Source organism: Aspergillus multicolor, assembly GCF_047715735.1.
Source record: "Aspergillus multicolor strain CBS 133.54 unplaced genomic scaffold BDW74scaffold_24, whole genome shotgun sequence".
NCBI lineage: Eukaryota > Fungi > Ascomycota > Eurotiomycetes > Eurotiales > Aspergillaceae > Aspergillus > Aspergillus multicolor.
In genome coordinates, this window is record NW_027395975.1 from 285,309 (window position 1) to 313,035 (window position 27,727).

At 53.0% G+C, this 27,727-nt stretch overlaps 12 protein-coding genes and 1 non-coding gene across 13 annotated transcripts; 7 read left to right on the forward strand and 6 right to left on the reverse strand.

Moving 5' to 3' along the window:
• Positions 1-244: 244 nt before the first annotated feature.
• Positions 245-2,182, reverse strand: BDW74DRAFT_63324 (URC4/urg3 family protein). Its single transcript, XM_073733337.1, has 4 exons — positions 1,721-2,182; positions 1,142-1,631; positions 498-1,090; positions 245-441 (listed from the first exon to the last, which is right to left on the reverse strand). The coding sequence occupies exons 1-4, from the start codon at positions 2,060-2,062 to the stop codon at positions 358-360; spliced, it is 1,509 nt and encodes a 502-aa protein (XP_073581108.1). The 5' UTR covers positions 2,063-2,182; the 3' UTR covers positions 245-357.
• A 1,169-nt stretch (positions 2,183-3,351) lies between these two features.
• BDW74DRAFT_158437 (uncharacterized protein) lies at positions 3,352-4,399 on the forward strand. The gene has a single exon (XM_073725317.1). It carries the CDS (start codon positions 3,433-3,435, stop codon positions 3,691-3,693), a length of 261 nt encoding a protein of 86 aa, XP_073581109.1. The 5' UTR covers positions 3,352-3,432; the 3' UTR covers positions 3,694-4,399.
• A 63-nt stretch (positions 4,400-4,462) lies between these two features.
• Positions 4,463-7,616, forward strand: BDW74DRAFT_158438 (UBA/TS-N domain protein). The gene is made up of 3 exons (XM_073725318.1): positions 4,463-4,559; positions 4,610-7,229; positions 7,291-7,616. The coding sequence occupies exons 2-3, from the start codon at positions 4,632-4,634 to the stop codon at positions 7,390-7,392; spliced, it is 2,700 nt and encodes an 899-aa protein (XP_073581110.1). The 5' UTR covers positions 4,463-4,559; positions 4,610-4,631; the 3' UTR covers positions 7,393-7,616.
• Positions 7,617-7,715: 99 nt separating this feature from the next.
• On the reverse strand, positions 7,716-9,333 carry trm61 (tRNA 1-methyladenosine methyltransferase subunit GCD14). Its single transcript, XM_073731344.1, has one exon. The coding sequence runs from the start codon at positions 9,311-9,313 to the stop codon at positions 7,781-7,783; it is 1,533 nt and encodes a 510-aa protein (XP_073581111.1). The 5' UTR covers positions 9,314-9,333; the 3' UTR covers positions 7,716-7,780.
• A 254-nt stretch (positions 9,334-9,587) lies between these two features.
• BDW74DRAFT_158441 (cysteine--tRNA ligase) lies at positions 9,588-12,344 on the forward strand. The gene is made up of 2 exons (XM_073725319.1): positions 9,588-10,040; positions 10,088-12,344. Exons 1-2 carry the CDS (start codon positions 9,648-9,650, stop codon positions 12,194-12,196), a joined length of 2,502 nt encoding a protein of 833 aa, XP_073581112.1. The 5' UTR covers positions 9,588-9,647; the 3' UTR covers positions 12,197-12,344.
• A 118-nt stretch (positions 12,345-12,462) lies between these two features.
• BDW74DRAFT_63351 (NAD(P)H-dependent flavin oxidoreductase) lies at positions 12,463-13,955 on the forward strand. The gene is made up of 3 exons (XM_073733338.1): positions 12,463-12,780; positions 12,831-12,913; positions 12,973-13,955. Exons 1-3 carry the CDS (start codon positions 12,738-12,740, stop codon positions 13,843-13,845), a joined length of 999 nt encoding a protein of 332 aa, XP_073581113.1. The 5' UTR covers positions 12,463-12,737; the 3' UTR covers positions 13,846-13,955.
• Positions 13,956-14,651: 696 nt separating this feature from the next.
• Positions 14,652-15,980, forward strand: BDW74DRAFT_180888 (uncharacterized protein; the record flags this gene model as incomplete). The annotated part of the gene is made up of 1 exon (XM_073729859.1): positions 14,652-15,980. One exon carries the CDS (start codon positions 14,652-14,654, stop codon positions 15,978-15,980), a length of 1,329 nt encoding a protein of 442 aa, XP_073581114.1.
• A 1,275-nt stretch (positions 15,981-17,255) lies between these two features.
• Positions 17,256-17,837, reverse strand: BDW74DRAFT_169580 (hydrophobin family protein; the record flags this gene model as incomplete). The annotated part of the gene is made up of 3 exons (XM_073727011.1): positions 17,256-17,312; positions 17,369-17,445; positions 17,501-17,837. 3 exons carry the CDS (start codon positions 17,835-17,837, stop codon positions 17,256-17,258), a joined length of 471 nt encoding a protein of 156 aa, XP_073581115.1.
• Positions 17,838-19,553: 1,716 nt separating this feature from the next.
• BDW74DRAFT_180890 (uncharacterized protein) lies at positions 19,554-20,674 on the forward strand (the record flags this gene model as incomplete). Its single annotated transcript, XM_073729860.1, has 2 exons — positions 19,554-19,586; positions 20,234-20,674. The coding sequence occupies 2 exons, from the start codon at positions 19,554-19,556 to the stop codon at positions 20,672-20,674; spliced, it is 474 nt and encodes a 157-aa protein (XP_073581116.1).
• Positions 20,618-21,853, reverse strand: BDW74DRAFT_63384 (WW domain-containing protein). Its single transcript, XM_073733339.1, has one exon. The coding sequence runs from the start codon at positions 21,819-21,821 to the stop codon at positions 20,955-20,957; it is 867 nt and encodes a 288-aa protein (XP_073581117.1). The 5' UTR covers positions 21,822-21,853; the 3' UTR covers positions 20,618-20,954.
• A 267-nt stretch (positions 21,854-22,120) lies between these two features.
• BDW74DRAFT_t162 lies at positions 22,121-22,224 on the reverse strand. The gene has a single exon. It is a non-coding gene; the product is annotated as a tRNA-Ser (tRNA).
• Positions 22,225-22,783: 559 nt separating this feature from the next.
• On the forward strand, positions 22,784-23,208 carry BDW74DRAFT_63392 (uncharacterized protein). Its single transcript, XM_073733340.1, has one exon. The coding sequence runs from the start codon at positions 22,889-22,891 to the stop codon at positions 23,123-23,125; it is 237 nt and encodes a 78-aa protein (XP_073581118.1). The 5' UTR covers positions 22,784-22,888; the 3' UTR covers positions 23,126-23,208.
• Positions 23,209-23,517: 309 nt separating this feature from the next.
• BDW74DRAFT_169581 (uncharacterized protein) lies at positions 23,518-27,608 on the reverse strand (the record flags this gene model as incomplete). Its single annotated transcript, XM_073727012.1, has 5 exons — positions 23,518-23,580; positions 23,876-25,304; positions 25,359-25,531; positions 26,073-26,530; positions 26,609-27,608. 5 exons carry the CDS (start codon positions 27,606-27,608, stop codon positions 23,518-23,520), a joined length of 3,123 nt encoding a protein of 1,040 aa, XP_073581119.1.
• Between the last annotated feature and the right edge of the window lie 119 nt (positions 27,609-27,727).

Sequence of the window (27,727 nt, forward strand, 5' to 3'; positions counted from 1 at the left end):
TGTCACAACCTTGTCCCAGTGTGTCGCTACCGCCAGGTCCGTCCGAAAGAACCGAAGCCACTCATTCTTGCCTCGGTCGCTCAAGAAGTATACAAGAATGAAACTCGCCGAAAGAATTATTTACACCAATAGTGCATCGACTCGAATAGAACTTGAAAGATGAAGTGGGGAATATGAAATAGATGGAAGAATGCAGTAGATGGACGAATTGAAGAAGAGGGTTGAAGAAAGGATAGAAAGCGTACACATGGACCATGGTCGTTAAATCTCGTAAATGAGCCCCAGCTATTCTAACATCACGCTGGTGTCTGGTATCTTAAACGGAAGTTCGGCAAGAATGCAGGAATCAGGTGCAAATTAGAATACGGTGCCATCAGATCGGATCATGATAGGCGGCTCTTTCGTGTTTGGCCTCGAGACTTCGGCGATTTCGCGACCACCCTGGATGTCAATCAGCATGAGCATTTCTTGATATGTGTGTTTGATCAGTAATTTACCTTCCATGTTCCGGCCTCAAGCATTTGGGCTAATGTCAGTTGGTCCTCTCCAAGAAGACCTAGCTGTCCATTGACCTCCTCTAGGAGGTCATCCAGGAAGCCGACAGTAAGTGCTCGCCATTCTACCACCACATCATCATCAGTAGAGAAAAGAGGCACGACTTCCATGCTAGGCTGTCCCTTGATTTGCGCATTGTCTCTGTACGCTGCAAGTCCCCGCTCAAGGTCGGCCGGCTTGAGGGTCAACAGACCCAGGTCGATCAGGAGACCACCATTTCGGTACTCGGGAAGTCCAGTAAGGAGTTCACTGCCAGCGAAGTGGATCTTCATCAATTTCGACATCGGGACCATAATCGAATAACACAGCCACTGGGTGAGCTTGTGGAATGGGACGATGGATTCCCAAGGATTTGCTGGAGGGGATCGAGGGAGGTCGGAGCATGGCCAGGCGTCGCCAATGCACAAGCCATCGACTCGTGTCCGGGAAGGAGGCCAGATAGAAGCGAAGCCATCCATCAGAACCGTCCATAGCGTGGTGATCGGGACGATAGGCACGGACGAAGCTAATGTAGATGGGTGTGAAAGGAGGTAGTCTGTCTCAAAATTAGCCACAAAACATTGAATCATGGTTCGCGCAGCCGTACCGAGCATGTTTCCTGGCCTCGCATCTACACCGAAGAAATCTTGGTGGTTTAATGCATCCGCAAGTCTGACCAGAAGTCCAGCACGGCCGTCAATGCCGGCTAGCGGGTTGGATTCTGAGTGCTGGAATGCTTTGGCCAGCACCTGAACGTTGATCTTCTTCAGTCCTGCTCCGTCGACCTGACAAGGCTCCGTTGGATCGCTGCTGAAAAGCCCGCTCTTAAACATCTCTAGCGTGGCTACCGCAAGACCCTCGCTGCGCGAGTAGACCTTACCGGATTCTTTGGACTTGTAGGACCATTTGTTCCCGGCACCAGCGTCCAGGAGCACCGACACCACAAAAAGATCGATCAATCGTCGGGTACGCTCCTGGGCATCGATGGTGCTAGGCCACGACTGAAGCAGTTGGTTGACACGGGGTCTTCCGCCCACGTCGAAATGTTGCCAACGGCCATGGGGAGGAATTGACGAATAATCAGGCGCGTAGTCTCTCTATATCGCGGGGTGGTGATAGTGAGCATACAGAACGGAGAGAAAATATATCGTGGTGGGGTGATCGCAGGATAATGTTGCCGGCTCACCTTTATGATGGAACAAACATAAGACGCCGTTTCGGCGAATTTGGTCATGTCGACATCGAAATGATTAAGCTGATTCCTCTTCGCTTTTCGGAGAATAATGTGCGACCTCTGTCGGACAGCATGGATGCTACGCAGGTAGGCGGCCGGATCTAGGGCTGGATCAGGTGGACCAGCGATTGCCAGCTCAGGGATCGAAGAGGGCAATCCGCTGCCCTTGTAGCCGGGAGATCGCAAAGACGCATTTGAAGTCCGAGCGCTGTTCACGGACACGAACGAATCGCGATCATCCTTCTCCGTCGCTTGGATGGAATTCTTAGAATCCTTGCGCTTGAAGATACCCATGGCGGAGGTGTGAAGGGGTCAGTGCGGGAGGGGAGGGCGAGAAAATGAGGACGGGAGGACAATAGGATTGTCTGTCCTGAAGAAGGAGGCTGAGCAGCACAAGCTAAAAGGGAGCAGCCGAGTTAGTGGACTTGCCCGAATTGACTCATGGACTCATGGGCTCAGCTGAGCTGCCTCACCACAGAGCCAGGCTGTCAGAGTCAAACTCAGGGAGGAGAGGGGAGGGGGAGGTACAGAAAAGATGATGATCTGCAGAGGTGCCCGCGATGGGTTTTCTTCAGATATCTTTTTTTTTCGCTTGGATGGCCTTTCACCTCTTTCCCATGCCTTGAATCGATGGAGTGCTTTCCCGGAGCTTTTCAGAGAGAGAGAGAAAGAGGATGGGAACCATGAAGGGTCCAAGAGCCTGGAGGGGAGAGGGTGGTGGTACCTGAAATCGTGGCAGAGGCCGGGGCGGGGCGGTCGGACCAGGCTGGGAGGGGAAGGCGAATTAAGAGAACATGATCGGGGCGAAAAGGAGGTTCGCGCAAGTTCCAACAGTTGTCAAGCACAAAAGGGCAGGTCCGTTAGACGACCGGGATAGCTGGTTATAACTCGTCAGTTCGTCGAGGCTCGGAGTCGGGAGGTGGGGAGCTTGGAGGCCGGCCAAGTGCTAGCGTTTGATAGAGCATCGTCACATGTATTTTACACCATTACACAGTAGATTATGGTAGCAGTGCCATGCTGCGACGACACTGCTGTATTTCCGGTCCTCGCAGGCCGATCGTCGGGTTCCTGAACAGACAGAGCAAAGGCCCCGATGGCATCTATTTTATTTTTGGCTGTATATGCCTATAGTGATGCGGATTATTGACTCCCCACCATGATGCAAGGCACGGGAGATGAAGGTTCTATTCCATGGTCATAGCATCCTTTGTTATGCCTCCACCGGGGCCGGTCTAGTTACGTACTCATATATGACACTGGCAGCAACAGTCCTGCTCATATTAATAATCCCGTCAGCCTCGACTTGGGAATGATGGGTATCATTCTCACTTGTATCAGTCAGGGACAGGAACCGAAAATCAAATCCTCGTGAAAAGACTTCAATATGGGCCCACCCCGGTCTCCAGTTCTGGAACCTTGTACTTTTGACAGCGGAAGCTCAAAAGTACTGCTGACGAGAATGATAGACACGAAATACTAGGCCACTGTGTTACATACAGCAGACGACCCCTCACCTTCGGCTGCCTGTTACTACTCACCCTCCGTGACTCGTCTATATGGTCGACATGGCCAGTGCCCCCCTGGCCACACTGCTGGGTCGGCCGGAGTGGTTTCATCTTTAAAGTTTGGGCGCCCAAGCCAGTCAGAGCGAGCCACTAACGGCAATGGTCTGCTGGGGTGGAGCCCCCTGCTCTCCGCGCCGCGGCCGTTTCGCCCTCATGGCATGGCTGAGCTCGTGGAAGCATGGCTCTTACGCGCAGCGCACTAGACCAACATCATCTTCAAGGTTTCGAGCAAGGTTGACGCTATTTTTCGACCCGAACGTTGTACAAACTCAACTTGTATCGCCTTGCCATTCCCTTTCGGCGTTTCTTCGGTATCGAATCAATCTTGCTACCCTTGCTCGCAGCCCGTCTTATCCCTGAACGTTCATCGAGGTGGAAATAATAATGCGCCGTAACAATCTTTCGCAGTTATTGACCCGGAAATGAGGAACTGACATGTCCGACGGGTGGCTGGAAAATACAGCCTGCTACCAATCCGATATGATTAAGGGTTGGCATCCACGATCCAGAATGGTCCATGCTCGGTCCACCCTTCAACACTTCATCAAATTGATTGAAATCAGTCCATGCTTGACCATGATTCAACCTGATGTCTCCACCTGCGCCGACGCTGCAATCTGGAAGCCCCGAACTCGACGGCTAGCAAGACTCGATCGTCTGTGATCTTGGTGAATCGGTGATACTAGGGAGGGCTCCTTCCGATTCAATCCCAGACCTAGGCTTAAACTTGCGGAGTAGCTTGGTGTTGAGAAACATGGCCCTGAGGGTCATTTTTACCAGGAAGAACATTACATCCAACTCTTGCGTCGCTTGTGCACATGGGTGATCGGTTGCCTAGTGACAGTCCGTATGCAGTCGGGATGGACATGTCCGACTTAAGCTTCAATGCTAACTGCAGCATCCTGGCTTGTCGCATTGATGGTTTCTCCAATCGCTCAATGTTTCTGGTTCAAGTAGCTTGCCCGGTTCCAATTGATATGCAGCATACGCGTGACACAGCGATAGGGAGGCGGTAGTGAAGGTACGGCAGAATGTTATCTATCGGCGAGCGGTCACGCAATCAGCCACGCCCACGAGCCACATAGCCGCCCATGACGCTCCAGGGGAACCATCCACAGCTTTACAGGGTTGATGATTCGCTCGTTATTGAAATGACTCTGTAATATCGACTTCTACCTTATAGACTGCGTATATTTTATCCTCACTGATCTGACCCGCATCACGTGGTGAGCCAAATACCCCGCCGTTCCAATGTCGGAAGTGCCTAATTGTCCAGACCGCGGAAGCACTTATTTACAATGGATGACCTGAACGGCCTCAGTTGGAGCTCGAACACTCCCAATGAGGTCCCCAGGCCTCCGCCAATGGGCTCTAGCTACCTTTTCCCAGCCGCCAGACCCAACAACACCTCCGGCCGATCTACTCCCCTTTCTACCTCCTCCGGACCTTCGAACCCCCCATCCAAGCCTGCTACTCCCAGCGGAGACAGTTTCGCAAACCTAGTATCCTTTGGGGCTTCGAACGCAACCAGAAATCTCCCTCTCATTGAGCAACAGAAAAGGTTACAAGAGGAGAAGGCCAGGAAAGAAGCAGAGAACCGCGCACGATACGAATCACAATATGGAGGGCAGAATGCTCAATTCTGGGATAGCTTGGAGAAGGGGGGGAGGAACAACAATCCTTACGCGTCCAGTACGACGCCTTCGCGGAATAACACGTCGTCTCCGGATGAAGATGATCTGCTGGCTGCCTTCAACGCCTCGGCGCCCGTGGATGCATCTACCCATTTTCCTATCCCAAGCCCTAGCCCTTCCCTTCAGGTGCCGACTGGCGGGCCACGAAGCGCCAACGGACCGAGTCCTTTGCCGCCGAGCAATGACATGTCCTTTAATGATGACGATGATCCCTTTGGCCTCAATGAGATGAAGCCTAAATCGCAACCTGCGCCCCAGCCTTCTCAAGCCGACGACGACGATTTCTTGGGCTTGCTAGGCAAGCCCGTTTCCGAGCTACCACCGCCAGCACCTCCGAAAAAGGATTCACCCAGAGTTGAGAGACAAGAGCAACCTTCTCCTAAGCCAACGAGCGGGGTGGATCGTGCCATTGCAGAATTAGTCGATATGGGCTTCCCTGCAGACAAAGCTAGCCAAGCTCTGAAAATGACCTCGTCTGGCACCGATGTGCAGGCAGCCGTTGGTCTTCTTCTAACTCGAGCACACGAAGAATCTCGGCAAAGATCTCAGAACAGGTCGGCTCTCACTGAGAGTCGTCCCAATCATTCGGGGCAGATCCGAGACCGGGCTCAGAGACCAGATCGCGGCATGCCCTCATGGATGCAGGCAGAGCGTTCTCGCGCACCAAGAAGTCGCAATGAGACCAGCTCGCCTTCATCTGCAGACATGGATCCGTCCCAGATTGCTGCGAATTTCGGTACCAATTTCCTTAAGACGGCAAATTCGCTCTGGAAAACTGGCAGCAAGAAAATGCAGCAAGTAGTGAACGAATTCAATGCGGATCACGACCCAAGCCAGCCGAAATGGATGAGAGAAGCTTCTGGCCCAGAAACTGTGCCCAGGGGACGCTCACAGCCGCAGCCAGCTCGCAATGATATCACGGATGAGGCTCTTTTGCTAGAATCCGGCGGCCCGCCGCGGCCCCGCCGTAACCCTACACGAGTTGATGAGGACCCTTCTCGTACAGTTAGCGAACCTCGACGGCAAGAAGGTCATTTGGGCGAGAAGCGTATGCAGCAACCTGCCTTTATGCGACAGCAGCCCGCGCCAGAACCGAGGGACGCAAAGTCCAGGTTATCGAAGGTTGCGGTGGAAGAACAGTCAGCACAAGCGTATGTTAGTCCCGCGCGGAGGAAACGTCCTGTTGCCCAGCCGGCACCTCAACCAGCCCCGAGTCAAGGTATCGATTTGTTCGATTCCGAAGCTCCACAGCCTGCTGCCATGCCGACTCCTCCGTCGTCGGCTCCGCAGCCTGCGAAGGTGGCGCCTTCTACAGCTTTGCCATCACGGCCGAAAGCGCCTCCTCGAGCTATACCACAGGTTTCACAAAGTGCCCTTTCATCTGCTCACTCCCAGCGTGAAAAGGCAGCTGAAGCCTACAAGAGAGGCGACTACGTCGTTGCTCATGAGGCGTTCTCAACCGCACTTACAGCTCTACCAGACAAACACCCTATAATTATTGTTATCCGCAGTAACCGTGCGATGACCGCTCTCAAAGTTGGCGAGCCAAAGGTAGCAATCAGCGACGCAGACTCTATCCTAGAGCTGATTGGCCCTGCAAAGGGCGAGTCGGAAACCATCGACCTTTGCAATGGCGAATCTCACAAACCAATGAAGGATTTCTACGGCAAGGCCCTGATGCGAAAGGCAGAAGCTCTAGAGCAGCTGGAAAAATGGGCGGACGCCGCTCAAATGTGGAAGTTGGCCGTGGAGAACGGTCATGGCGGAAGCACGAGTATCCAAGGCCGCAACCGCTGCGAAAAAGCCGCTGGTATCAGTAAGCCCGCGCCAAAACCGTCAGCCCCTGTACGAAGGCCCGCGGCCCCAGCGCCCAAGAAGAAGACATCTGCACTAGACGAATTGCAGGGCGCACCTTCATTTGACTGGGCATCATCATTCGACGCCGTCAATCGTCTCCGTGAAGCCAACCAGGCCGCGGAACGTAGCGATGAGGAAAAGTTTGCTCTGACAGATGCTGTTGATGCGCGTCTGGCAGCGTGGAAGGGCGGGAAACAAGACAATCTGCGCGCGCTCCTGGGCAGTCTGGATACCGTTCTGTGGCCCGAGGCCAACTGGAAGAAGATCAACATGTCTGAGTTGATCATGCCGAACAAGGTCAAGATTCAGTACATGAAGGGCATTGCCAAGGTGCATCCCGATAAGGTATGCCGATGTCAACCACTTCCATCATGTTAGGATCAGCAATTAACAAATCTGCTTTTAGATCCCAACTAATGCTACCACTGAGCAGCGCATGATCGCCGGTGCGGTGTTTGGCGTGCTAAACGAGGCGTGGGACAAATTCAGGGTTGAAAATAACCTCTAGCCTGGCTGTCTACATATCTCTGCTTCACTCTACTACTCCGACCACGCTGTTTGCTAGTCTTGTATATTTGGCATGGCGTTCGCTGCGAAGCACTGGTGACGCTGTGCTGATCTTCCGATATGATGTGATATCCCCTTTCATATTCTGTATATAGAAGTGCGCTCTGCCCGCATGACAAATAAGAATCAACACGAAGGGTGCTATACCCTGACTCTCGAGAGCTATTTACGGGTTGTTTAATCCAAGTAAGCTTAAACGAATCCGGTCGATACGTCTCCATACGTGTTAGGGGTTAAATCCACGTCACGACATGATTAAGAACCCGTAATCTGTATGTCTGTCTAGTCGCTATAAATTAACATTATTTTTATTCCAATTAGGCCTATTCCTACCCCTGAGTCCCATTCTCATTCTCATTCTCACACTTACCGCCACCGGCGGCCTTCGCCTCCCTCTTCATCTGCCGCCGGCTCTTCCCCTTCGCAGGCAGCGCCGCCTCCTCCTCCACAAGCTGACTCGGCCACTTCTCCGCACACTTGCGCTCATCCTCTTCCGTCCACTCACGCGGCAGGACCGCGAAGACCAGATACGACGTGTGTGTTTTGAGATCGGGCTCGGAGCGGTGCACGAGGCGGCCTTGCGCGTAGGGAGGGATGTTTTCATGATTCGAAGATGGTGTGAAGGTTGGTAGGGTTGAGGGTGTTTGGGTTTGTGTTGTTGTTTGCGGCTGTGTTGTATTTTCGTCTCCGTCCTGTCCCTGCTCCTGATTTCGTTCTTGTTCCTGCTGTTGTACGACGTCGCGGAACCGGAGGGATCGCTCCTCGACGACGCGCATCTTCTGCACGGCGTCTTCGACGTTGCGAGGAAACACGTTTGCGCCGCGGACGCCTTCGAACTCTAGACCTGTCTTTTCGCGCTTGACTTCTATCCGGCGGTGCTGAAGCTCAACCATCGATATATGAAGCCAGCCGTGCTGGCGTAGCGCGCTGATCGTGCGCTGGACCTGCTCCATGCACGGTGAGAACGTGCAGATGTGCGCTGGCGCAGCAGGGTCAAGTGGTGATTCTGCGCCGGACTCCGGGTTTCGGACGAGATGTTTGAGCGCGAGCCAGGGGGCGGGCAGGTCGAGGAAGATGGCGTTGGCCTTGGGGGATATAGCTGGTTTGCCGTCGGCGTCGTTGAGCAGGAACCCGTCCTGGTAGACGTCGCGGTGGGTGATGTAGTCGAGGCCGTCGAGGCCATGCTCGTGAATCTCTTCGCGGACCTTTTGAGCGCGCTGCGCGTGGAACTCGAAGCTGCATACTTTGCCGAGGCGGCGGCGGCGCTTCGTTGGTGGTTGCGTTGTTTCTGTGCTCTCCGGATACCCGTTGAAGACGGCGCGGACGGCCGCGTGTGTGAAGGAGCCGCTTCCAGCACCGGCTTCGATGAGCGTTGAGCCGGGGCGCACGCCGAGTCTGTGCAGGATGTAGCTGTAGTCTGGGGTGTAGACGACTTGGGTGCGGTGGGGGAGCGAGGCGGTCCAGAGTTCCGGGGTCGGGCGGAGGATATGTAGGAAACCGCTTGCTGCGGCAACGGGAGCTTCGCGAGTCGGTTTGCCGCTGTCGGCGTCTGCGTCTTCATCGCCACCGGTGCCGCTGGGAGAGTCGAGCTGGGTTGCTTTGCGCTTCTTGAGGTTCGCGCGACCGCGGGAGCCCGTGTCAACCTTGGAGGCTATGATTTGGGAGCCCCATGGTTTGTCGTGAAGCGTGCTGTGCGGAAACGAGCCGAACCGGGTATTCGTGACATTTCCTTCCTTGTAACCTAGGTTTTCGTCGTCGTGAAGTCGGAGGACGGCCGGGATGGTATTGTCGCGGCGGAGGTGGAGGAGGGCGAGCTGGCCCAGCTCGGAGTGGGAGCTCGGGGTAAAGAACGGGGAGGGCATCTTGGGCCGCTGCGATAGCTGAACTGGCACGGAGGACTTCGCGGATGCCGTTCTCAGGCTATAATGGAGCTCAGCGATCTCTTTGCGATGGACATCATAAAGATCTAGACGGAATCTTCCCCGCTAAGCCGTCTTTGGCCGCAGATTAGGGCTCAGGGTCGGATGCTTTCCTTTAGCTCTGATTGGAGGATATATCCACCGCCCCCGTTCTGGATCGGCTTGTTCCTCAATTCTCAGGCCGCCAATCAATGACTCCTCGCTGGAAGCAGCTCAACCCCTCTATATTATTGCTCAGGCCCTTGGATCCCTTCCCCCACTCTTTTGTTTCTTCTTGATGCCCCTCCTCCCGCTCCGGCATCTTCGCCTTCTTTCATCCTTTCGATCTTTTCGGCCGGTGCTCTCGTCTCAACTGTCGCTTTTTTCCAGATTCATGGCTACCGCGCGCGAGCAGCCAGCATGGCGCCAGCCGACTGCTCATCCTGAAGCGCAATCGCTGCCTTCGCTGAAGGTCTACAACTCGCTCACCAAGTCGAAGACGCCGTTCATCCCGATCGACACTCAGGGCAAGAAAGTGACATGGTATGCGTGCGGACCGACGGTATACGACGATGCGCATTTGGGTCATGCCAGGAACTATGTCAGCACGGATATCATCCGCCGCATCATGCGGGATTACTTCAAGTTCAAAGTGCATTTTGTTATGAACATTACCGACGTCGATGATAAGGTATACTGTCTGGTTGACTAGGAAGGATGTTGGATTAACGACGTTAGATTATCCTCCGAGCTCGACAACAGCATTTGTTTACAAAGTTCGTGACGGATCACCCTACGATCACCGACGAAGTTCTTGGTTTTGCGAAGGATGCATATGCCGCCTACTTGAAGAAGAACCTGCCGCTATTGAGCCCCGAGACTTCCCCGTCAGAGTACTCGAAGGAGGTGGAGAAAGCTTATGCGACTATCCTGAGCGGAGGGCCTCTACCGGGCAATGAGAAGGCGGGAGATGACGAGGCTAAGGTCAAGATGCATATTAAGACGGTGCTGTCAGCAGCGAACGTGATTGCGGAGGCAGAGAAGCTTGAAAAATCCGCGCAAGGGACCTTCCCGGAGCGATTCTACAACGATGCACAAGATCTTTTGCTGCCGTACCTAGATGCCCTCGAGGGTACCACGATTGACGCGGATGATCACGCCATCTTCACCAAGTTGACGCGAAAGTACGAGGATCGGTTCATGAAGGACATGGATGACTTGAACGTGCTTCGACCGGACGAGTTAACTCGGGTGACCGAGTACGGCCAGGAGGTCGCCGACTTTGTGGAAAAGATTGTGGAAAACAAGTTTGGCTATGTTGCGGCAGATGGTTCGGTTTATTTCGATATCAACGCTTTTGAAGCCGCTGGTTTCCCTTATGCCCGTCTCGAGCCCTGGAGCCGTTCGGACAACAAGCTACTCGCCGAAGGAGAAGGCTCATTAGCCAGCAAGACTACGGAGAAGCGGTCCAAGTCTGACTTTGTCCTTTGGAAGGCGTCGAAGCCTGGTGAGCCCAGCTGGACTAGCTCTTGGGGTCGAGGCCGGCCGGGATGGCATATTGAATGTTCGGCGATGGCGTCTGCGCGTCTCGGCAAGCAGATGGACATTCACTCTGGAGGTATCGACCTTGCATTCCCTCACCACGACAACGAGTTGGCGCAGAGTGAAGCGTACTGGCACTCTCATGATGAGCAATGGGTCAACTACTTTCTGCACATGGGCCACTTGTCCATTCAGGGGTCTAAGATGTCCAAGTCTTTAAAGAATTTCACCACCATTCGTGAGGCACTTGAGAGGAAGGAATGGACGCCGCGTAGCCTGCGGATTGTTTTTCTGCTTGGAGGTTGGAAGGATGGCGTTGAAATCACGGACGAGCTCGTCAGCTCCGGTAACTCGTGGGAGGACAAGCTGAACAACTTCTTCATTAGGGTTCGAGACCCTGCCACCTTCCAGGGAGCCACGTCGGGCACGGACTCCACCCTTCCCGAGGCCTTGGAGGCGGCCAAGACTGCTGTTCACGAGCAACTTTGCGATTCATTCAACACTCCGGGCGTGATGGGCTCGATTTCTGAGCTCATTACCAAATACAACAGTGCTGACAAGTCGACGCTCAACCAGAAGGATGTCGAGGCTATTGCTCGATGGGTGACGTATATGGTCAATGTGCTTGGTCTCAATGGCCAGACCCCTGCGGACACGCAAGAGATCGGATGGACTGGTATTGACGTTCCTGAAGAGGCCAAGCCATTCTTGTTCCCACTTTCAGCCATGCGCGATGCTCTGCGGCAGTCTGCGCGGGCCAAGACGCTCAACGCTAGCGAGATCATCAAGATTGTCGACCAGGGAGCTGTTTCTGAGACGGTGACAGAGGCTAGTCAGCCCTACGCTACTGTGGCGACCAACTTCCGCACCAAGATCTCCTCACTACAGGACTCGGAGAGCCTCGGAAAGGAGGTCCTTGCCCTCTGCGACCGCGTCCGCGATGTGGATCTGTTCGACATTGGTGTCTACCTTGAGGACCGAGAGAACCTCCCCGCCATCGTCCGCCCCGTCAGCCGCGATCTCATCCAAGCCCGTGAGGAGAAGGCCGCGCAAGCACTGCAGAAGCAGCGTGAGCGGGAAGCAAAGGAGAAAGAGGCGTTGAAGAGGCTGGAGAAGGGCAAGCTCAGCCACCTAGAAATGTTCCGAACAAACGAGTACAGCGCGTGGGACGAGGAGGGCCTTCCCACTCGCGATGCCGCTGGAGAGGAGCTTGCGAAGAGCCGTGCGAAGAAGCTCCGCAAGACGTGGGAGCAGCAGAAGAAGCTGCACGAGGCGTGGCTTGCGAGCCAGCAGGGCAGTAAATGATGGGTTGAATAGATAGAAAAGTTCGGTGATCGGGTATAGCATAGACGGCGTTATAATATCCAGGCAGCATTGAATATGATCATTGATATAGCTACATGGCTACATACTCTTGTCGTTGCTTTTTCTTCCTGCATCATCGTGGTGTTTCTGACAGCCCGGGGGTGGAGTCAGGCGCACGTTCAGCGTCAATCACATGCAGGCCAGTCTACAACCACCACTCAACTAACTCAGCTCCAGCGTGTCATCAAGGCCATCATACCATCTCGGCTGATCCTACAGGAGGGTCTGAACAAGCTGACACTATTATCTACCAGCAACCCCCGCAGAGCGACTCCTGAAGACAAATCAACGTGGTCGGGCCGACCCCCACAAGAACCTCGGCAACTCCGCGTCCCCTCAGTCTGCAGAGGTCCGCGGCAGTTTCGCCGTTTCGTCTCCTGGACTTTTCCTCCATATTTCAACTGCGTTTTACTCTTCTGGAAGTCTATACCATACTATTCTTGTTCAGCATCAGATATTCACGCTTCAACGAACCTACACTATGGGCTTCAACACTGCGTTGACGAGAGCGCTGGGGATCCGAAGTAAACCCACCTCCTCACACTCACCAAATCCATACTAACCAACTACACAGTCCCCGTCGTCCAGGGCGGCATGCAATGGGTCGGCTACGCCGAGCTCGCAGCAGCCGTCAGCAACGCCGGCGGTCTCGGAATCGTACGTCTCCCACCACCCAATCCTACAAAAGACTACAAGCTAACATGGATATCCTCCAGCTCACAGCCCTCACCCAACCAACCCCGGAAGACCTCCGCAAAGAAATCCGCAAATGCCGCTCCATGACCAAGAACCCCTTCGGCGTGAACCTGACCCTCCTGCCCGCCCTAGTCCCACCAGACTACGGCGCCTACGCACAAGTAATAATCGACGAGGGGATCAAGATCGTCGAGACGGCGGGGAACAATCCGGGCCCTGTAATCAAGCAGCTGAAAGCGGCGAATATCACGATCCTGCATAAATGCACGACGATCCGGCACGCCAAGTCCGCTGTGAAACTTGGTGTTGATTTTCTGTCCATCGATGGCTTCGAGTGCGCCGGGCACGTGGGCGAGCACGATATCACGAACTTCATTCTCCTGAACCGCGCGCGGCAGGATCTGGGCGTGCCCTTCATTGCGTCGGGCGGATTCGCAGACGGGTACGGGCTTGCGGCGGCGCTGGCGCTGGGCGCTGAGGGGATCAACATGGGCACGCGGTTCATGTGTACGGTTGAAGCGCCGATCCACCAGAAGGTCAAGCAGGCGATTGTGGATGCGGAGGAGACGGACACGGCGCTTGTGCTGCGGCGGTGGAAGAACACGACGCGGCTGTTTGCGAACGAAGTTACGAGGCAGGCGCTCAAGGTGGAGAAGGAGAGTGCAACGGGGGAGTTTGCGGAGGTCGCGCCGTTTGTGAGTGGGAAGAGGGGCCGCGAGGTGTTTTTGAATGGGGATATCGACTTTGGGGTTTGGACGGCGGGCCAGGTTATTGGGCTTATTCATGATGTGCCGACGTGTGGGGAGTTACTGGCGCGCATTGAGAGGGAGGCGGCCGAGACGCTGGGAAGGACGCAGGCGTTGTACAAGGCGGCGCCGCAGAGTAAGCTGTGATTCTGGTGACTGGTTGTGGTTGTTTGTTTGGGATTGTAGAGCTAGAGCTAGAGCTGCTACACTGATGCAATATTATGTGTCTATTAGGTTTGCCTTGTTTGGGAGATTGTCCCTTGCGACGAGGGACTCGGGTCTCTGGGAACAAGGGATACCAAGGTCTGTACCTGCATGAGACTGATATCTTTCAGACGCAGAGAGATGTGAGACCAGGCCGGGTATATGATTGATATAATCCGAGTCTCTATAGCTTCAGAGATGGGTACTCACAATATACCAAGCATAATGATAAGATCCATGCTCTCTATACCACTACTAACTGACTTGACTATTATAGTGGTTAGGGCAAGTCTAAGTAAGTTCCTTGCAGATACGAGCAGCCTTTACCTCAACCAACTCAGCCCTTGCATTGACTCGTGCGGATCTCAATGACAGACACATAGACACAGCGAACGCCTTCTGAGACTGTTTTCAATAACAAACAATAGTCTGAGGCTGGTTTCATTGACGAAAACAGTTTGTATGAGCAGAAAAGAAGAGGCGACATGTATATGAAGTGCAGATGAATTCGATGAACCCCAGGTCTACATTTACGTCAACATCTTCAACCAAGTGATGGTAGGTAATAAGATCGCCTCTACTGCAAGTCCATGCAATGCAATGCACCACGTAGTCCCAACCAAGGCAAAGTAAATGAGGTCCTGCGCTTGTTAATCAAGCGTCAAAGTCTATATAAGACATGCACTCTCGCTGCTGGACCTAATTTCCCGGCCATCTTTTGTACATTAGCTCTTCAAAACAGTGAAGCTATGGCTTCACATAATCCTTCTCCATCTCTGTCAGGCACACCAGCACAAGCTGAGTCCGATTTATTATCCTGCCTTCCTCTCCCTTCTTTCTCATCCCTCTTCCTGTCATGTATTCAAGCGCGCAAGACCAAAACAAAGACCTGGGGTCGCCGCCGACGAAGCCCTAACCCTACCTCCTCTACCCCTACAAGCAACAACAAGGATGCAGATTGCACCCATCCTGCTACCGAATGTACATGCTCCTGCACGGCACCACCAGCATACGCAGACTCTGAGAGATCATCCCAGTCAGGCTCAAATCCAACCACCACGGCGAATACAATCTCCATAACGCAAACCACCACAACAACGACAACATCCATCCGCATCGTCGACTCCGACTCCTCCTCAGAATATGACAGCCACTCCATCACATCCGCCGATACAGATGTCAATTCGTTGTCAGACTATGGATGCGGCTGTGGGTTCGGCGGGGACGAGCATAACTGCGACGAGGATATCGAAGACGAAGATCTCGATAAGATCTCCCTGGCCGCAAGCTCAAGACCCCTCCCTCCTCTTCCCGTTCAGACACAGAATACAACATCAAGGAAGAGTCCCGAGATAAGAACGAAATCCCGTCTCTCTTGTATTGAAGAAACGATTTTCGAAGAGGAAGATGACGAGTATCTCGCCCAGCAGCAGCAACAGCGAGAACAAGAAGAGAGAGAAAAACAACACAAGCGCACGACGAGCCGGCGGAAGTCCATGATCGAGCTGTTTGACCTCTCCTCGTCGTCCTCATCTACTGGAACAACGTCCGGACCGGGACTGAGTCTCTGCTTCTCGAATCTGCACTTTCGGTTTCCGATGCCGCCTCTTTGGAGCAGTGGCAATCAGTGCCCAAAACAGGATGCAGATGAGAAGCAAAATGTCCCAAGTTGGGGAGATAAGTGCGGACCCAAATCCCGGGGGAACATCCGTCTCCAGCATGTCGAGCGACGGAGGCCAATGTCCATGTCTGCTCTGTCGCTATCCTGCTCCGCGTCTTCAGCGACGGTCATCACGTCCATCTCTGCTTCATCTTCACCTTCCCCCTTCGACGCGGGGAGCGAGATTTCGTCTCGGCGGTTCCTCGACGGAGAAGGAGATGCTGAACCTGAGACCAAAGCCCAGGTCCCAGCAGCAGCAACTACGCCAACAACAAAAAAGGAGCGCCGAATGGGCACGATCCTCTTCCCGCCATTAGCATTTCTCTCTCGGTGCTCTATCGGAAGCAATGTCAACACGAATATCAAGCGGGAAAGCATGAGCTCGACAACGGCAAACGGTAAGTCTCTTTTTTGCTAGGCACGGCGTATGGAGTTTGAACGGGCGTTGGACTTGGACTTCGTTGTGGTTTTGGGGCGGCAGAGTGTCTTGGGGCATGGGGGTAGGGCTTGCTTTTGTTTCGGTCGTTTTATCGGGGTTGAGAGGTTAATATTCGGCTTGGATAGGCTTTGGTTGATGTGCTCATGATTCCTCTGTCTGTATAGTATCGGACGGGGCGTGTATGTATACGGTTGTGCTGGGTTTGGAAGGGTTCATGCTGTGATTGGTGTTGTGTACAAGATATTCTGTATAGTAGTTAGCCATGTAATGATAATGATAATCCTAATGCTGATCTACCTCTCAAGCACTGTTCTAGCTTCCAGCGCTCACGTACATCGTTGGCTATGACTCTGTTGTTGACAATCTCCAACAACCTTTTGGCAATGGTGCTCGGGTACAACCCGCGGCATTGGGCAAGAGAGAGGGGGATCTGTGTCATGGAATGTTGACGCCCTCGGGCAATCTGCAGAGCAGGCTCGTGGTCCCATTTTCCAATCAGATTTGATGAGCTCGACAATGATTTGAGAACTGCTGAGCGCCAGGTAGCTTAGGTATACGCGGGTGTGTTAGGACTAGATCATACGTGTAACGTTCGAGATACCAGGACCTGAATAGAGGCCAAAGAGATAATAGCAGGAGGCTTTCCAACGAGCAGGTGTACCTATTGAGCAATGTTGAGACCCTGAATCGAAGTGTAGATGGATTGAAGGTATGAAAGGCGCGACGGTAGGTCATTGAACATGGCAAACAAATCAGTGAGAACGCTCTCGTAAGCATTCTGAAGGAACTACGTAGCCATAGAAATGGGGAGACCCAGGGATCAAGGGGAGGTGGATGACGAATGAAAGAGGTCAAATGCAGGGCAGAAGGTCATTGAACAAGGCAAATAATCTAGTGGCAACGGTCTCGGGAGCATTCTCGAGGAAGGACTTAAAATGGGATTAAGACACTAGTGCAAGGATCACTATTCGAGAGACAAGAAGTGTAGAAGACAGTAAGAATCGAACATAAGTCTAATTAAGTGATAAGATGCCATGGAGTCCAGTCCACAAGACGGCAGTCCGGAGAAGGCCTTCTAGCAAGTAAAGATACAAATATGGTAACAGAAATCCAAGGAGGCTGCTACAGTAACATGGGCGAAGCCGAAACGAGTGCCCCCATACCCCCAAAGGGGGTAAAGGGGGCCTAGGCATAGCTTGCCATCTGTAGGTATGATGCTTAGAGCCGAAACGAAAACCCCAAAAAGCGAGTTGCTTAGAGGATGGAACCGAGGGCAACGCAAGGAAGAGCGACGCCGATGAGGTCGCCGTCCTGTATGTCGTTAGCTTGTCTTCTTTGTAGACGGAAGGAATGGGAGCTGGACGTACGGCGCTGGAACCGGAGTTCTGGCAGCAAGCAATGTTCTGCTTGCACTGCTGGTTGACGAGGTCCTGGATACCAATGACTATGTGTTCGTAGATTAGCAACCTGTTCATATGATACAATAGAAGAGAGCTTACCAGAAATGTCAAGCTTGGAGCACTCGTCGAAGAGACCGAGACCCTCGGCACCAGAGCCAGCACCGATGAGGCCGCTCAGAGCACCGGAGAGGATACCACTGTTGACGGCTGTGGAGTCACCAGCGTAGGTGGCCTTGTTACAGCAAGAGAGCTCGGCCTGGTCACCGCACTTGTCGGAGGCCTGCTTGACCGTCACGTCGTTGGGGACAGGGAACTTGACGTTGCTGTTACCCTTGTTGCCAACGCCGTTGCCAGCAAGCTGGGCGCCAGAGGCAGGAGGGAGGGCCGCAACGGAGGCGGCGAAAGCAACAACAGCGGTAGCGATGGAGAACTTCATTTTGAATGGATTGACGTGGTTGGATTTTTGGTTTTTGGAGAAGAGGCTTGGAACGAGAGTCTTGTGGAGAGAGCGTGATGAGGAAAAGAACTCCTGCTGGGATTGAGGCCCTTTTATAGACGACGAAGGCACGGTTTGGCCTCTGAAGCTTGACCAAATGCATATACTTCGAAAGTAGTATGTCCTTGGTTTGAAGATTCTTGCATCGTGGGTCCCAGGGAATGCGCCACGCAAGGGTATAGTTTCGAGCTCTGGTCTCGCCCCTTGCGTAGTAGTATATGGTGCCTGGAACCAGCGACCTGGCATGAGCCTTCGAGCCACTGGTTGTTGCCTTCCAGAGGTCGGATGCTATATCTACTGCGTACCAAGTCGATGTCTCATTCCCCTGCTCATGGTCTGTAGATCCTCATGCAAACGGCACCATTAGCAACTTCGTTGCGTCTTAGCAATTCTTTTCCATTCTCTAGTGTCAACCATCAACCGTTAACCGAAGTATAGCTGCTGCAATAAGCCATACTGACGACGGGATTACGTGACAATTGCAGCGTTGTGAGCATCCCTAGGAAGTATTACCCGCAGCGTCGCGTGCTATGAGCGTGGTCGATTCACATTCCTCGGAGCTCTACAGCCACTCCAGCGGATAACTCTGCAATTGCATGCTCTGACCATAAGGGGCGGTTTCCTCTGTAGCAAGAGTCAAGCTCAGACACATGTGAGTGGCTGGTACGGAGTACTCTTCACCTCCTGCGCCTTGAAGCCGCAAGGGATGCACGAGGCAATTTCCCAGGCAGGGAAGCAATTCTTCAGCATGCACACTGCACTGCAGATAACTATCGGAGGTACTCCGACCCTGTTTACAGCCGATCATCTAGGGTTTTCGAGAACAGTGCTCTGTTCATACTCAAGTTCTTGAGGAAGGCGCCGAAGCTACCCGTAGCAATATTCACTGCGGAACCACATATCAGGTTCAGCCCTTTCAAGAAGTCTCCCTGCGTCGGTGGCTGTTTCTGGCCTCTGTATCAGGCTCGGTTCCCTGTTTGGTCAAAAACCCCTAAGTGGTGACTTGCAACTCGCAGCCTCAACCCCCTTCTTTAACCGGCTCTCTGCGGCTCATAATCCGGTTTTCAAGCTCGTCCTCCTAGCGTCGAACCCCCTAGCAATGTTTAACGAAGCTAGTGGTAGAGTCATACATAGCACAATCCAGGCCCACTACAACGCGTCCTGCTTTGGCTGCTGAACGTCATCAGATCAAATGCCGCGGAATAGTTTGCCGTAACAGTAAGTCCTAACGCCGGTTCGTAATGACATTGCAGCCAGTATTCGGCTCTTCGCATCTCCAGGAGCCTGCTTCGTTTCCGGGCAAGTTCCTACGTAGTTCAGTGACGCCAGTCCCGAGTAATCTTGAACCTGAAGTAGCTAGGTGGTGAGTGGGTGCTTGGCCTTGGAATCCCCAGCGCATATTTCTCAGTTGTGGTGGGTGAAGAATGCCATTTCTGGATGTAGATCAGGTTGGTTCTGTAGCAACAAGGCAGGGTTGGTATACCTGATTATCCAAGTTCATTTTTCCCGCTCTGTTGCAACCATCTAATAACAGGCATCCAGTATCAGACCTCACTGCTTGTCCTTCATTCCAAGCTTTTTCTTCCTCTCCCCCAACCTCCCATACTTACTCAGCAGTTGCCTAGCCAGTTGTTCCGCGACTGTTCTCACTACGTTATGAGCGTCCCTGAGCACATCCGACGGCCATGCGTAAGTTCGAGATGTAGGTAAGCCGGTAGCGTGGGCGGTCTCATGTAATACGCATCAGTTTCCATAGACCTCGGAAGTAGATGGTAAACAACTCTCTTCTCGTGCTCAATCCCTGGCCCTCATCGAGGAGGGGTCGGTCTGCGTTCGTGGATACCTCCCTACGTAGTAAAAGCGACGCCTTCGGCTTCTTTCGCTTTGCTCATGGTATGCACAGTTCTCTCCTGTACACCGGCTCTAGAAGCAATCCGCAATGTAGTCTGAGCTGAAAAGGAGTCAAAGAGCAAGTATTGCTGGTGAGGCTTTGATGAGGAGTTGTGGACGCTGGAGTGTCTTGGCGAGTGTCGTCGTTCAGTACCTAGGCAGGTGCGGTAGGCATCAGCTCGGCATAGGTATATGATGTGCTGCCTAAATTTGAATCAATTGCTAGGCTTTCTGCTGTTCTCGTCGAATAGGTTTCAATGAGACAATCTCTTCTCATACAATCTTATCTTGGTGAGCCAATTGATATGTAACACTTCTTTGTTGACTCGGGTCGAACTATATATCTCTGCCGCAAATGACTGCTTAAGCGACCAACACCAACACCACTCACTCTCATCATTACATCGCATCCTAAACAGACAATACGTTAACTCTCTAAGAGATAGGTCAGTAAAATACTCTTGATTTCCACGGAATACCCACACACACTTAATAACAAGCCCAAGCATAAATCCCAACACCAACGTAACAGCCCCCCGACAATCAATCCAACGTACGCCGCCTACCTCATCACCGAAACCTCCCTCGGCCCACGAGACCACCACTACATCTTCATCGAAACAGCCGAAGAAGGACCCCTAACAGGCCACCGCCTCCACGTGATCGGCAACATCCAAGAAGGCATGACATTCAACCACCGGTTCTGCATCAAGCCCGAGGACGAGCCTGTGTTCCTGTTCAAGACGCGAATTGGGAGCGTCAGTGTTGCGGACTACGAGGCTGAACGGGTCCTGAGTATCTGCGAGGAGATCGAGGTGCCCAAGAAGCAGTTCCAAGGGGCGAAGAGGTTGTTTCCGAAGGTGAAGCTTAGACGGTGTCAGGAGTAGGCGGCGGATGCGGTGGCTCTGCTGAGGGAGAGGGGTGTTTTGAAGGAAGCAGAGGTTGGGAAAGAACAGTGATGAGATCTTTTAATTCAGTGGTGGTGGTGAAATACATACGGCGTGAGCCATCGCTTCTATAATGCAGTAATGAGGATATGATATGCCAAGCCAAGCCATGATGCAGTGTAGTCAGTCAAACAACGCCAACCTCTCGAGGTCTAACCCAGTAGGTATCACAACGGATAATCAAAAACGGAAAGGTGTAAGAAAGAAGTTTATTTGGAGGTCAATCGCGCAGCCACGCTCTCCTCTTCTCCTCTTTCTTCTCCCGCCGTTTGTCCTTGAATGCCTTGAGCTCCTTCTTGCTCAGTTTCTTTGCGCTGCGCTCAGCTCGTAAACTCCGTCCATCATGCGAGTTCGCCGCAGCGTCAACGTCAAAGTACGCATTCATCTGCCGCCGTGACTTATTCTCATCATTGTGGTACTCCGGATTCTGCGACTCCCCCTGCCATCGACCCGTGAACCGATTGAACGATCCAACGACCTCGTAGCCAGCAGCATTCCCCGCACCCATCCCCGGTACACCCTGAAGTTCCTCTTCCTGGCGCTCGTAGTGTTGCGCATACGGAGCAGTCGGGTCATAGTCGCCATGAATGGTAGGGTTGTACCCGCCCAGCGGAGCCGTGACTTTCTCGATCGGAGCTGGTTCCTCTGTGCCTGGCGCAGGGGGCTCTAGGGCAGCGGCGGTGGCGGTGGCTGCTTGCGGAACCCTAGGATTCTCCCACTGTGAGAGGCCCGAATACCGGTTATAGAAGTAGAATGCTTGCGCATTGGGGTCCCAGACGGGCTCCCAACCGTCGTCGTTGCCGTCGCCCGGCGGAGCTTCGTTGGGTAGCGGCGGTGGTACTTCGTCCGGTAATGGCGGCGCATCTGACTCTTTTGTTTCGCCCTCCTCTTGTTCCTCCTCTTGTTGTGGTGTGTCGTCTTTGCTGCTGTCCTGTGTTTCTGGCGTTTGCTCCTCCGCGGGTGCCTGGTTTTCAGCCTCTGTCGTCACTGCCGGATCATTGTCTCTGTTTGGGCTAGTACTCTCTGGTGGCGATGATGTAGATTCGGATGCACCCGCTGGGGCGTCCTTCGCATGGCTAGCGGTCATTGTGCTTACGCAGAGTTATGGTTGTTCGTTTGTATGAAACTCGGGGTTCAATGATGCATTCCGAAGACTTGATGGGAGGAATGTTGTTCCGCAGTCTGGCATTACGGTTGATGACTAACAGTCCCTATTTGTGCACACATTATAACCAGCTGTATATTGGTTTTCAAGGGTGCAAAAAGGATGTCTCGCAGGGCGAGAATATATCTGCCGCAAACAACATTAGACCCGACCAATACAAGGAGAAGAGCCAGTAAAAGGTACTTTGTAGTTGAGTCAAAAAAAAAAAAAAAAAGATTTAACGTCAGCGACCAGATTCGAACTGGCGCGGGCGAACCCAGTAGATAATCGACCCTCGAAAAGAGGCGGTTCGAATCTACCGCCTTAACCACTCGGCCACACTGACAGCTTATGACAAATATCTCTATTTTGAAATCTATATAGCAAACGGCTTACTGCAGCATCTATGCCCCGCCATTGGTCAATTTCCTCCAACTCACATGACTTCCACAAAGTTCTCGAAATCAAATTTTGATATAGCACGAGCGCCAGGCAGAACCACATTGTAATTGGAAAAGAAAGAGGTGAGCAAAAATTTCCGTTATTCCTTATGGCGCATTTGTTTTTGGAACCCCACGAATCCATGGTGGTTGTGGTGGTTCATGTCCTGGGAGGCACATCTTCCATTTATATAGCGGACCTACATGCCTGCAATTGTGTCTGGTGGGAGTGGTCCCCGGCCTTACTGAGAACAGAGCCACCTCATATACCATGTCTCTACCAGACGTCCCCAGCAGCCTGAGCCAAACTTTCAACTTGGGCTTACTTACAGTGGAGTTGGAAACGAAGCTGCGCTGCTGAGGGTACCCATTAAATCTTGTCTTGCACTATACCAAAAAAAAAATATTGAATTTCGCTAATCATCATACAGATATATTCAAATCCAAATCACAGACACAAGAATACACCTGATTTGGTCTATCATCATCAAGTGCACCACCTGATCTGCCCAACACAACAGGCGCAACATCAACCAACCAAAGCTCTAAGCATCAAGCCAGAGACTCAAAATGCCTCTGATCAGTCTAACCGCTGACGAGGTCGACGACCTCATCTACTCCGTGCGCGCCGGCGACTCCGCCGCCCTGGAAGAGGACCTCAACACGCTATCAACGAAGTACTCTGCGCCCCAGTCTGTCATCGTTGCATCCGCAATCGACTCCGCGCCTGAAGAGGAGGGCGGCAGCGGCTGCTGTCTCCTGCATTACCCTGCAGCGAACGGGAACCTTGGTACTTCCCTCCCTTAACCCCTTCACGTTTTGACCTCCGTACTAACAAGCGCTAGAAATCCTCTCAAACCTCACAACCCTCCTCAACACAGGGCTGAAAGAGAACAAACTGACAGAGACCGAGACCAAAGCCGTCGTGAACCACCGCAACCACTCCGGCAACACGCCTCTGCACTGGGCAACGCTAAACACGCACCTCGAGTGCGTCAAGGTCCTTGTGGGCGCTGGAGCCGACATGTCCATTAAGAACGAGGCTGGTCTTGACGCGGTCTTTTTGGCGGAGCGGGCGGACTGGAAGGCGCAGGAGGCGACGCAGACGCCTAACCCCAACGAGAGCAAGGATGAGGATGGGGATGAGGAGATGGAGGCTGAGGTTGGTGGTGAAGGCGAGGATGCGCCGCAGGTTCCGCTTACGAAGGGGAGGCAGGTTGTTGAGTGGCTGTTGGAGCATGGGGAGCCTCAGGGGGCTGAGGCTGGGAGCAGCAGTGAGCAGCAGTCTTGATGTGGTGTGATGGGAAGCTGGTTAGACGAGTGAGATGGAATGAGTTATGTTCTTTTGATTCTTCTTTTGATATGTGAAAAGTTTCGCTTCGTATATACTATCTATAGACTTCGATGAATTCATGCCTCGTTAACTTTAATCCTAAGCTTCTATCCTCTACTCTTTGTTCGTGCACTTCTCCGCGGATTGCGCCTCGGTTTCCCATTGGCAGCCGATACAGTTGACGCACCCTCACCCTCACCTGAATCAGATCCCTCGGCCCGTACCCGCTTAACCCGGGGACTGCCCCCAATCTCATGCGCCTTAGTATCGAGTCCAATCCTGAATTGACGATCCCGCCATGTCACAGTCATACCGCCCCAGATAGCCCAGAACCAGATGGGAAAGGCGAGGGTCTCCCTTCCCAGCCATGCCGCGAGCCAATATCGGAATAGACGCCTGGTTGTACGGCGGGGCGGAAGCGCAAACGATGGAGTATTTTCGTCCCGTTCGACGGTTCTGCCAGAATGGAGCATGATATAGACAGTCCAGTCGATGAGACTCCATGTTAGGATACTGGCACCAATGAAAGTGAAGAAGGTCGACCACGTGCTCAGCGCTTCGTTGTGGAGGTGCTGCGCCAATGAGGTGGTGATACCAAAAGCTCCAAATACAGAACAGAGTATTGACTCCGTGCCAGGTTCGACAAGGGTAGCGAGGATAACGATGAATTTTCGGACACGCAGCCATCGTACCCGGCGCGCTATATAAGACGGCACGCTCATGTTCGCGATAGGCTGGAATGCGAGGTCTCCGTAGACCAGCGCATGCTTGCCCAGGCGCCTACCGTGCTCTTTTTCCTCGCGGACCTTGTTCTTCCAAAGCAAATCACCGATTAGATGGTCCTCGCAAATATTGTCGGAGAAGTAGTCGATGCCTGGGTTGAACTTGCGACTGGCATTCGGGGATGGGGTGGTTAGGTAGTTGAGGTGAGAGCGCCGGAACATATTCGACTTGCCCACAATGCACGGTGCGATGAGAACGGTGTTGATGGCGGTATACATCTTGGCATGCGAGGACGAGAGAAATAGTTCTTCCAGCCGGCCACCCCCCATGGCCAAAGCACCAGGCGTGCGGGGGCTCTTCCCACTCTGCTTGTTGACAGTCCCGTTTGTTTGAAGCGCCCGCTGCTCCTCCAAGCTAGCAGTACCCGCCACGTCTACAGCAACAGGCAGATGGTGCACGAACTTATTCTCCTTGCTGGAATCCGTACCAAGACCGCACAGCTTGTCCACCATGCGCCCGCAAACGCCCTTTCCAACCCAGACATTGCAGTCCGCGATCCAAACGATATCACCCTTTGCCTCCCTATACGCTCGACTCATATTCCGAATCTTGGGGTTTGGCCCGAGTTCGTACGCGGGTTCATGATCGGGCTGGAGGAGCGGATCCTCTTCCTCCACGTAAATATGCGCATCGACATGTGGAAAATCGGCGACCAATTTTTCCAGGGTCGCGTAGGCAGGATCGCTTCGAGAGGAGACACAAAGACAAACAGTAAGTTTGTCGCGGGGGTATTCTTGCCGGAAGGCCGAGGCTAGGCAGTCGTACAGGTGCGGCTCGAGGCCTTTGACCGGTCGAATGACGGTGACATGGGGGGCGTCCGGAGCCGTGGCGGAGTAGGATTTCTGAGGGCGTCGGAGGTAGTGCTTCCATCTGAGCCCAGTCAATTAGCACAAGTTGCAGGGGAACACCGTCGAGACCAAGTACAATTTGTAGTATCCCAATGCACAAACAGTCGTCACGGTAGAGTACCAGACCAGACCTATCCACCCCAGCGCGACCGACCACTGGAATGCGCCATGACGGGCTGCTCGCAAACCGAGGGCGTCCGAAATCGACTGAAGCGTTATCATAGGCGTACGCGACGAAAGTAGGACATTCTATGGTAGGAAGACGCGGATGCGGACGCGGAGTGGAGGTGAACAAGAAAGAAAAGAAGGGAGGAAAAGAAGACGCGGAGCTCCGCAGTTTTATTATTTATCGCCCTGTTTTGGGTGCAACATGCAGCTGATGGAATTATGCCAGCAAACTGGAGCACAGGTAGCACAGATCAAGGATCCAGTCGGATACAACGGATCATGTTTGGAATTTGCGTCAGCCGCAAATATGAGGAGCTGTTTTGGAGTCGCGGACCCGCTCGGAAGTCATACAGCAAGGCTTAGAGTGTCTCCTACTAGGAATAGACAATTATTACTATATTTTGAACAGAATCATGAGCAAGGAAGATATGATTAAACCAGGAGCTTTGTCTCTACGTGAATACGAATACGAAAACGACTCATATTCCAGTTCGAGCATTGCGTGGTATTGGTTTGTAGATTTGGCCTGATATTGTACAATGGAATTCGTCATCATCATTATCGGAGGGAATGGTTAAGTTTTCTTCTTCTTCCGAATCAGACTGCCCTGGAGAACATTCACACCAGCGTCCTGAGCAGGAGCTGACCCTGCAGATCCACTCGGAGCCTGGTCTGACGCTGCGCCTTCATCCTTCTTACGTTTCCGGACCAAGAGCGTGGTAGCAGGCACTTCGGACGGCTGCGATGAGACTGTAGGCTCCTCATAGGCGTTCTTTCCCATGACATGCTGGCCGACCCAGAGCTCGTCAGCAAGAGCGGCGACCTTGTCGTTGAACGCCTTCGTGCTGGCAAATGAAACTTCCTCGTTGTAGAAGTCTTGCTCGAGTAGAAAGTTGATCGCTTTTTTGTAGTCTTCCTCGTTCAACACTGCATGTCCTCGCGCTGCCTGTGGCCAGTAGAATGCACTCCCGTCGTTCGCCAGCTGAGGCTTCGTCTTATCGCTTGGTTGAGGAATTGAAGTATCTTCGCCACCTTTTTCTGAGACCACTGAAACCTGCGTTTGATCTGCTCCGGCCGTGACTTCAGAAGTAGGTAGCTCAGTCTCTGCTTTCGCAGCATCTTTGACTGTAGCAGAAGTGTCCTTGACCTCAACGAGACCGGTTGTACTAAGCATCGGATTCGAATTCACCACCCCAGGAGGATTGATAACAAGCCACAAAAACCCAACCAATCTTCCCGCAGAACACTCTTGACGGAAGGACATCATTTCCCAAAACTGGTCCAGAGACTTCACACTCCTCCAGTGACCGCTCGAGGTCTCCCCATCCGCAGCCGCTGGAAGTTCATCGTCGAGATCGATCAAAAAGCGCGTCTTCGGGTCGTCAGGGAACCGAGGGACCAAAGAGCGCGGCGGGGCATCTGGTTTACTGCACAGTTGGCGCAGAGGATAAGCATTCAGCCATCGAGGTTTATCCTTATCATCTGACCTGGCGCTGCTAGGGAAGAACCCTCTGGCCTCGAACTTGTCGCAGCCAGGAACGATGAGGTACGCTGTCGCTGAGCTCCGAGCTGATTCTTCATGTTTCTTGTCTTGCTCCTGCGAGGCAGATTCAGGCTCATACTCGCGCAGAATTGGATCAAGAGCGCGGCACCACCATTTGATCAGCCCGCGATCGTCAAGAACATGCTTTTCGGCGTTCTCGATGCTCCCAGGGAACAGGTACTGGTTCTGAGACCGGGCGAAGAGAGACACAACAAGTCGAACGCCAGGCCGTTGGTGGGTCTGTACGAGGAACGAGAGAAATGTATTGGTGACTCTTCTGAGAATTGAGCTCTTTGGTCCGGCTTTAAGTAGATGCAGGTGCCCGGTGGAATCCGCCTTGGACACAAAAATGGTAGTCAGGTGTGGCGTAGTGTAGACCAACACCTCGATGCCGAACACGATTATCTCTCCGCCATCACCCTTATTTTCTGGAATGACAGAGGCAGAGAGAAAATGGTTCTCGCAGAAAGTGGGCTCTGATTCTTCGCCTGGCGAGGGAGCAAATAGAGCGGTTGTCGTCGAGGGCGTGGATGAGATATGGCGGATGGTAACCTTTACATCGGTCGGGAGCACCTTGGCTAAGAGGTCTCCCAGAGCAACATCGACCTTGGACATCGCCGCCTGAGCCCAGAACGACTCAATCAAATTGGGACAAAGGTCGTGTGTGATTATAATGATTTAGTGTTTTTTCTTCCATTCTCTCCTAGAGTTGCCTCAATTTCCCCATCAAAGTG